Source organism: Etheostoma spectabile, chromosome 24 (genome assembly GCF_008692095.1).
Source record: "Etheostoma spectabile isolate EspeVRDwgs_2016 chromosome 24, UIUC_Espe_1.0, whole genome shotgun sequence".
Taxonomy (NCBI): domain Eukaryota; kingdom Metazoa; phylum Chordata; class Actinopteri; order Perciformes; family Percidae; genus Etheostoma; species Etheostoma spectabile.
In genome coordinates this window covers 3543351-3553224 of record NC_045756.1, presented here as the reverse complement: position 1 = coordinate 3553224, position 9874 = coordinate 3543351, and the positions used below count along the sequence as shown (strand labels likewise).

Sequence of the window (9874 nt, the reverse complement as noted above, 5' to 3'; positions counted from 1 at the left end):
AGAGAGAGAGAGAGAGAGAGAGAGCGTAACGGTCATTGTTCTTTCTGTGCCGGTAAAATGAAACATATGCTCAGAAAACACCCTGGGGCAGCATGAAATGTCTTGCAATCGTGATTTTACAGCATATTTATTTGGCAAAATGAAAAACCATTTCTTTCTGTTGGGTTATATATAGCCCTGTGTACTGTCTAGTATGATTGTGCTGTATCCATGTGACGATACCATATGTGTCAATATGCACATGTGTTACTGTGTAAACTGTCAATACAGTATGTTAACAGGAGAGTTTGATAAGGTTGTGTTAAAAACCTTCCCTCAGTTAAACAGGACGGCTCCTACCTTCTTAAAGAAAGTAGTGTTAGACCTGCATCAGCTAACTGCTCACTGGTTCGCCTCACTCTGCAAGCTATGGAGACCTAATGTGTCCTCATGCTGGGAAGATCAACATCATGCAGTGTATTTTTTTAAATCAATTATTCTAATTTGCAGCTTCTCCAGGTTACAATTTTCTTAAACTTCATGTGTTAGGTTTTGACAAGGCAGAGTAATGCTTGTAATTAAAAAAAGCTATAGCTGAACAGTCTTTTTTTTTCTTCTTTTTTTTTTTTAAATAATGTCCATCATGAGTCCGACAACGTTATAACATCATTAAAGTATGTGGTAGGGATTTACATATAAAACTGGTAGATATATGCAAAACATAGCATCAGCAAAAAAGCCCTGAGTGGTTTTGCAAGTATCGAGGAAGGTTAAACCACAGGGTGCCGACAAGCTCGACGGCCTGCAGGCAGAAGCTGCACAACTGGCCCAGGAAGCTGCAGTTTTTTTTAACACCACAGGTGTAAAGAGGTCTGTTGAGAGAGGACAACCATCTGTAGGGCCTCCAGCACAGCTCCAACACATGCATGCAGGGGTTTGAAAATTTTATTTTTTTAAGTTCACTTGCAGGTTTTCCAGCCATCTGCTAGAGAATCTGATGTATTTGGATGGTTTTGAGGGCTGATTCCACTCCCTTTTCATCTCTGACCGTTGTTTATCTCCTTCCACTCCATCTGTTTTTCAGGTATGTGTTGCTGTTGTTCACGCTGTTCTTCATCCCGGGGGTGGTAATGATGGTAGCGTACGGTCTGATCTCCAGAGAGCTCTTCCGAGGCATTCACTTTGAGTTGGGCCAGAACAGAGAGACCACCGGTGAGATCCATCATAAATTCAATCCAAAAACGGCAACAGGCTTTTTGTTCCCATCAATTTATTCATGAATGAATTTAATTTAATTCATGAATGAATTAAAATGACAAAAACATCTACTTCACTTTTTATGGACCTGTGTGAAGCTTATTCTCAGTAATACCTACTCTGGATGTTTTTATGCATTTTTGGAATTTCTCCATCAGGTATAGCTGAAATATGGTCCCTTTAAGTTATTATTATAATAGCTGCTGTTGTTACTGTGTGCATAAGGAGCATCAGTTACAATGGAGTCTGGTGTGCAATTCATCAAAGTTGAGACAATGTGAAACAGCCTTTCATTAGCAACTGTTGCAACCTATTGCTAAACATAGCGTTTTATTTCTTAGGTATGCAGAAAAATAATGAACTTAGCATTTTTTCACAGAATTTCTGTGCCTGCTGTAATCAATTATCAAAGATCCCTTTGCCCTTTAATACTTGGTACTTGCATTATCCACCAAAGCTCTTCAAAATGTACATTTTGACTGTCCTCAGGCCAGAAGAACGGTGTAGGAAAGGCTGCCACAGGGTCCACTGATGATGACGATGGTTGCTACATCCAGGTGTCTAAAAAACCCTCCTCTGCTGTGGAGCTCCCCACTCTCTCTGCCTCATCTGGCGCCACCCGGGCCAAAATTGAGCGCCCCCGCAGCAACACCTCAGAGGCCAAGCTGCAGGCTAAGAGGCGAGTCATTCGCATGCTGATGGTGATCGTGGCGCTCTTCTTCATCTGTTGGATGCCCCTGTTCTCCGCCAACACATGGAAGGCCTTTGACCTGAGGTCAGCCTCCAAAGCCCTCTCGGGAGCGCCCATCTCCTTCATCCACCTGCTGTCCTACACCTCGGCCTGCGTTAACCCCATCATTTACTGCTTCATGAACACCCGTTTCCGCAAGGCCCTGCTGTCCACCTTTGCATGCTGCTGCCGCAACCGGCTCTGTCGCTGGTGGTGCAGGAGGAAGGAGGGAGGAGAAGACGGTGTCACCGCCACCTCCATGGCCACGTCCATGGCTACCTCCATGTCCAAGTTTAGCTACACCACCGTCAGCACCACGGGCACCTGCTGAGCCTGCAGGAGAGAGCTGGGTGGTTCACATCTGCGGCCGCCAGGACATCTGTTTTGTCTGTATCTTTCATTTTTCACTCTTCATCTTGATATGCTATGAGTCACGCACTGAGTAATATCCCCGCCCTTGTTTATTAGGCCTTTTTAAAAGGTCTCCTTCAAAATTCTGTGTGCATGGTTGCAGAATGTGATGCGGGGAAAAAGCTGTTTCAGTTTGGCGACATTTTTCTTGTGTTTAATTGGCAGCATCCGCTTTGTTGCATCCTGCAGAGAACATCAAGTGCCTGTGCTCTTTGTGTGGCTTCGTTTGTCATGGTAGTTTGTTCACTAGCTGGCAGACATTTTAGTGAAAAACTGCGTTGAATAGCCTGTGTACCTGTAAATACTGTCTTAATGTTCTTACTGTGCCAAAGGAACACTTTTGACAGAGACATACTGTTGAACAACGAGGACTATTACCTCAGCAATGAATCAGTATAGATTTTCTTTTGTGTTTAATGTTGTTTCATCTTCATTCATTAAGGGCATCTATCTCTCGCTTTCTCTATGTTATCAGAATTATTCTACTGAAGGCTACACAGGGCAACGTTGAATATTGCTGGGTCCCTGATTTCTGAAATATTTAAACAGCAACAAATCCTTCAATTTACACAAAGAGTTATCAAAGTAAGTTAGTCCAGCTTTTTCTGGACAAGCTTTTTGTCAGCTCTGACTTAGTGTTTCACTCTTATTGAGTTATGTTTCATCATTTCTTACATGTACAGCATTCTTTCTGCTAATATCCAAACTTCGTCTGATTCTCATTAATAACAAGATGTGTTGGCTGTTTTGCAGCAGTGCTCTGTGATTCAGGCTGATAAGGCAGGTGCATCTTTACATAAACATCTTGATGATAAACATCTATCTGACTGTAATATCAACATAACTTCTTGGCATGCATAAATATGAAAGCCTGGTATTTAGAATAAGGCAATTGTTTCATGTTGATCCACCCTGCAGCATAACAAACTGGAATCAAACAGACTTGGTCGTGGAAATCTCCTGTTGCCAGTGCTACAAATGTATGTTGAATACTCATGCAGACAGTAACATCAGGATGTGACTCATTACAGAAAGGCTGATTGCACCTGCTAGTTGCTCCAGTCTGACCCAGCTACAGATGGCATGGGTAAGTGCTTCATTCAAACTCACCTTTTCTGCTCAATTATTTCTGCAGAATCTTTTATGTACTTTCTCTGCCTTTCGCTGCAGATCTGCCAATTACTCTGAGCATTACCTACATATAAAGACCCCGTTTCTAGGCTTTGACTAACAAGGTGATTCTCAGGAACCCTCACCTCTCCTGCAGTGCAAATCTCATGGCTTTCCCTTTGTAAGTAACTATGTCTCTGCTGACGCACCACATCTGAGCCCTTTAATTAATTAGATAAATGTAAATGTAAATGTGCTGTATTTATATAGCGCTTTTCTAGTCTTAACGACTACTCAAAGCGCTTTTACATCGTAGAGGATACATTCACCATTCACACACATTCATACACTGTGGCCGAGGCTGGCGTACAAGATTCAAAGAATGGAGCTCAACATGTGCTACAATAAGGAGAAAATTGTTTGGCAAAACCAAGTACAAAGTAATGTCAACAGAAGTTATAGAAATTAGAATAAAAGCACAATAGCAAGTGTGTACGAGCCTGAGCTCAATGCTCTTCGCCGCCCGCGTTACTGCAGGTTTACAGGACAAAAGCAAAGGTTGCTCTTAAGACCATAGACAGTTAAAGAAATGGACCAACAGACCCTGTTGTTTTGGACAGAGACCAGTGAAGGCCATTAGAAGCACTTTTCCCGTGATAGCCGAGCGTAGCCTCCAAGTCTTTAAACGCTTCAGATGTAAAGTTATTCACTGTCAAAGTGGCGCCAAAATGAATGGCAGTCAATGGGATGCTCATGGCAGGTGTTGGCTGGCTAACATCAAAATGGCACCATAGGGAGCTTTGCTTAGAGAGGAGAGGCCTACCCTCTTGGTTAAGACATGAAGCAGTTCTGATCAGTGAAATTACCGTCCCTTCTCCGCTCTGTTGTGAAGCAGCGGTGCGTGTGCACGTCTGTGTGTGGGAGGAGCCCCTAGGCCAGCGGTTAGACGTAGCCTCGGGAGATGCTACTTTCAAATATTGCCAGCTTTTTAACATTACCAACGCTGCCTTTAACAAATTCCAAATTCTCATGAAAATGATTCATGATGTCATTCATGAATTCAGTCAACTCTGCCAAAATATGGACACGATAGTGTTGCAGTGAATAATTTAAAACCACAATAAGATAAAAATAGACTAACAGTTGGCTTTTGCAACACACAAATATCTGGATTTGTGTAAAGTAATACTTTTGTCCTGCACACGGGGTATGTTGACAGCTTAGTGCTGCTATTTCCTATGACTTTCATGTTTGGTCCTCTTTTTTTCATGTCCTCCCATCACCTAGCACTCACAGTCCCTGCAGCCCCCCTGCCTTCCTTTTTATTCTTTTCAGTGCAGAGGCGTATGAATACATGAATGACAATAGCGTGTGGGTGACAGCTGAGATTTGCAGGCACAAGCGCAGTCCGAGAGCAGTTTACAGGCTGTGGCAGAGGTAGCGGCGAGCTCGGCTTGCAGGCAGACAACTGACATAAAAATCCCCAGCAGAGCTTTCCTAAACCCCTCACCTGGCTGCCTCAACCCTGTGTGATTTTTTTTATTTAAGTAGAAACCTTGCAAATGTAGTCAGGATTTATTTCACGATCTGTGCACACTTTCACTTTCCATTAAACAATATTTATTTACATGTTACATGAATATCATGACCTGTAGATTTACAACGCTCTGGTCATGTGCTTTATGAATGAACAGTGCAAAAACGTCTGGGTAACCTTGCTAACTAACAGATATGGTAAAAGCCCTGCAGAGATGTAGAGATTTGCAATTAAAAATGTTCTGTTTTTGTTGAGTTTTATGTATCGGTTTCTCTATTCCCTCAGCCGGCCAGCAGGTTTATGCATTATTAAAGTGAGCAAACCTTCCAGAGTCAAGCTAGTTTTACTCAGCACATTTTGTACAAGTGCAACTCATTTCCTCATTACAGGACATGCTTCTGTAGTCATTTCGAGTTGTTTAGTACACTAACGTGGAAGATGATTTTGGTCTTTTAATCTTTTGAATGCAGAGATCACTGAACTAAAATCTCAAAACAAGGTGCGAAAGTTAAGATGTCAGATCTATACGCTTAATACGAAGCGACAGCCATCAGGCACTTGGCTTAGTGTAGCATAGAAACACTGGGGAAAACAACAAGTCTGCCTCATCCACCACCTCTAAGATATTAACCCTGGTATCTGGATTGTTTTATCCATGAAAACACAAAGTGTAAAAACGAGTTACGTTTTTATGGGGGTTATTTTTAAATCTTTGAAGAGCCAGGCTGGCTGTTTCCTCCTGCTTTTCAGTCCAGCTAAGCTAATGGGTTGCTGCTGTAGCTTCATATTCATTGATAGCAATAGACTTGTCTAATTTTCAGCAAGAAAGCAAATAAGAACATTTCCCAAAATTTCTTATTTTTCCTTTAAGGCCATCTGGAGCCCTTCCACCAAGCCTCTGTTCAGTGTGAATGTCTTCTGAAGCTTACAGTCAGCTACCGAAATCATTTATATTTTTACCATAAAGCAGTAAGTTTACAGACTCCTCAAAAAACAAAGTTAAAAAATGAAGCCCCCCCCCCCCCAAGGGGTGAGAAATCAAATTCTTACCCTGTCCCCAGAACAATGCCTGATGCAAATTGAAACTGAAATGAGACCGAGACATGGGAGCGTTTGCACAGTCGGTTTCTCTCTTATCTCCACCTCCCTCAACAAGAAACCCATTAGGTGCTCCAGGCGGCACACAAGGAGGAAAAAAACAACAAGCCTCTTCATTTCCGCACACAACACATGTAACAATTTTTGACCATCTTGGGACACAAAAAGAAGTGACAGCACAAAATATAAACTGCAGTCGTATATCATTAATGTCACTTTTCTGGCAGTGAAATAGTAACCCTTTCCGTATTTGGGATGACTTATTAGAATGTCATTTGTGCCGTTTCAAGCTGCTCATTATGATTTCCTAAAAATGCAACAAACAAAGCTGAGTGGTTGACTGCTGGGAGTTATGAGATTTTCAGCCAGTATTAAACACTGTCAAAAGCGCTCATAAGTAAATTAGAAGATATTGTGTCTCAAATATTTATAATGGCTACAAGATGTGTGTGTGTGTGTGTGTGTGTGTGAGAGCCTCTATTGGGTTTTTTATTTTGTTCTTCTGCAGAATAATTTATAATTGCAAAGAGGGATTTTTGTAGCTTCACCTCAGGCACAGAATTAAATATTATGTTTTGGCCTACAGGTTCTGCACCTGAAAAAAATAATGTGATCATCAAAAGAACCTGCTCTCATCTGTTTGTTTTCATGTTCATTTTCTACTCAGCCTTCAAAAGTACCTCTTTGTAAAAAGGGAAAATGTGTCTCTGGTAGCTTTCTTATTCCCCCTTCCTTCTCATACAATGAGTGACAGGAAGAGTGGAGTTGTTCGTTTGGCTTCGTATCACCTTCTAAAGTAGCATCTTAAGTGTTAACATTTATATACTGTAGTCTATGGTGTTGACATGCAAGTTAAAGTTTCAGCTTCGAGGAGAAAAAAAAGGCACAAATAAACAAACTCAGAAATTCTGAGATGAAGAGAGGCGTAGAGATGAGGTGATGAAATCATATATCTAGCTTTTATTCCCATTGGAAACCCTTCCCTGATGGTGAAGCTGTCTGTGTTTGTGCGTCTACATGTGCGAAATGTTTACCAAACCAGTCTCCTGGTCTGTTTACATTTTTATTACATTTTGTCACATCTGGTGACAGTGTGTGCTACATTGTAATACTATAAAATGTGTAACTGTATGTTAGTTAAAACCTATCTTGTCTGTGAGAGGGTTTAAATGTGAGATTATTGAGGTTTGTGATGTTTTGCTTTTAGTGTATCTCCACTACAATATAGGTATAATGATGCGGTCTTGTTTGGTTCATGTCAAATGTCCATTATTTAACAAAAATAAATATTGGGAAAAATGTGATTATGACTTGTGTTATGTGTGTGAGAGCCGTGTGTGATTTCTTCTAAAAAAAAAAATAGGTTTCTGTTATGAAATATGCTCGATGATAAACAGTAACTGCCCCTGCACTAGGCGTTCTGAAGTTTGAAACCCTTTCGGATCTTAAGCAGAGGAAAGCTGGACTGGGAGTAAGTATTCTGCAGTGAAACATAAAAAATGTAGATAAATTATAATAAAAACAACAAACAATGGCAGGTCAGCTTAGAGAATATATGTAAAGGTCCTCGGGGGACGAGAAGCCCTCGGGAAGTTCAAACTCACATGTCTTGGGCAGGTATGAAGGAAGAAGCTGAATGCTCAAGAGTTATCACCATAGCAACCCAGCCACAACTTTAATATGTTGTCTTGGACCAGAAAACTGAGAAAATGATTTTTTTTTCTCTCAAGTTGTTCTTCAGAGACGTGGACCTCGCCTTGTGTAAAAACAGATTTGTTTTTTTCTCAGGCGGTGCAGAAACCCATGAGGCTTTTTAAATATTTCACACAGTCAGAGCGCACAGCGAAATACGCCATGTCCCCTGAATACTAATGATAGCTACGTTGTTTACTGTTGTAATGGATATGGGTTAAAGGCTGCTCTCCGCTCTGAAAAACATTAATTGGTATGAAGGATAGCAAAAATAAGTATATGCTTATTTTTTTAAAGTAAGTGCTGCAGTACAACTAGCAGGAGACAAGTTATAACGGAGGTAAGTTTGGAGACACTACCTTATTTAATCATTAAATTGATAGCCTGCATATTTTTGTTTTAGGTCTTTTCTGTGTTGTAGTTTGTGGACGGTCCCTGAGCACTCAACACAGGAACTAAACACAGCTGAATAGAATAACTTTCATGCATTTCTTTCACATCTCCAGCATTCAGATTCACTGTGTTCTCGGAAGGAATCACTGCACATGGGTAGGCACTTTAAATGACATTTTGAACATGATTAGAGGCTAAAAACATATTTAAACTTGCCCTGCTTAAGCCTGTTGGGTGCTAACTCTAGCAGGGGGATATCATGTGTAGGCAACACCGATTGGTTGTGTTTTTCTCTCTACTGACAGCACTCCACATGTACAAACAACAGAGCTACGTGTTGGAATCGACCAGAATTCTCCTTTAAGCGTTTAAGAGTTGCATTGTATCCTGCTATTTTAAAGAGTACGTTTGGACCTAAACTGCTTTTTATTACGAATGTTAATATTTTGTAAAAACAAAAACAGGAAATCCACATAGATAAAACACACACATACACAAAAGTAGTTTCTACGAACAAGAAAAAAAAAGCACAGTTGCGGTTTCAAGCTTTTGGTTTTTAATGAAAACCATCAGCTACAGCCGGTAGAGGTGTTAGGAAACAACAGCTGATTAATAGGTGTGCTAGCTGATTGACTGTTACATTAATCAGACTGATGAAGACATGTCATAAGAGCACAGCTGTTGCTAATAACATTAACGAAGGCTCCGTTCTATTCAATGATCCCAGTGAGGCTGCATGCTCATCACCAGGACCCTGAAACTAAAGCAGCTAAATGGAATTCAGCAAACATTCTCTTGATTATTCACGCCTGAGATGTCAAACAATCTTCTATGAAAAAGGTCCGTCTTACAACCCGTCTAGGCCTGTGACATCAGCAGCTTATTTGATGCAACTGAGCAACCTGCTGATACTAAATAATTTATTTCCTGACACCTCTACCTGTGGCTGACAATGGTTTCAAAGCTGCTATTATCAATAGTTTAATGTTAATAATGGATGATGTGAAAGAGGTTGCCACTTCACGCTTTTGGTTCACTCTCATAGCGTCTGCTCCAGATGCAGGCAGATGTTTTAGCAAAAAAGCTCTAAAAAAATAAAATAAAATAAAAACTGATGCAAACAAGGACAAGAGGCCAGTTTCACCAAATCTGCAAAAGACAGTAGAAGCTGAGATTTGCAACATGAAAGCGTTTCCTTTCGCTCATTTAAAAATGTTTTACTAATCCAAACAAGAGCCACACTTGTGACGCAGGAGAATACTAGAAGCAATCAGCAATTTGCGATAGACAATCATTTATGAAACACAACTTTTACAACGCAAATCCCCGCAGGAGTATCGGCAACTGATAAAACAAGTCCCTGCAGTCCCCATTCCTTTGTCCCCTTCAGCTATAATGTCCTGGGACTAGATCAGCATCCCAGGACCGAAAAGTGCAAGCTAGCTGATTTGGATTCCAAAACGGCTTTCTGACTACAAAGTGGGATTTACAATCTCATTGATCACAAGCTAAGTCCCAGTACACTGGTGATGCATCCTGATATGTTTCAGATGTACTCAGTTATTCAACACCTGCAAGGCTGCAGAGCTCCACACCATTGTTAATTCATCTGTAATTCCAGCCAACAATGTCTTTCCTCGGCCACAATGTGTTTCCAGATGCCTGTG

At 40.9% G+C, this 9874-nt stretch overlaps 2 protein-coding genes across 3 annotated transcripts in view; one reads left to right on the top strand and one right to left on the bottom strand.

The window, feature by feature from the left end:
- The window catches only part of LOC116673837 (carboxypeptidase O), a 66067-nt gene that overhangs the window by 36558 nt on the left and 19635 nt on the right, over positions 1–9874 (bottom strand). The gene's annotated exons all lie outside the window — the stretch shown is intronic.
- Positions 1–9874, top strand: part of cckbra (cholecystokinin B receptor a) — a 44189-nt gene that overhangs the window by 24293 nt on the left and 10022 nt on the right. The window contains exons 4-5 of one of the 2 annotated variants that reach the window (XR_004327882.1): positions 1064–1191; positions 1726–3672. Coding sequence is in view for 1 of the 2 variants with exons in the window: in XM_032506160.1 (XP_032362051.1) it covers positions 1064–1191; positions 1726–2297 (700 nt within the window). In the remaining variant the exon portion in view is untranslated. Of the gene's footprint in view, positions 1–1063; positions 1192–1725; positions 6996–9874 lie in introns of those variants that run through there. The other variant, XM_032506160.1, reaches the window with a different exon arrangement.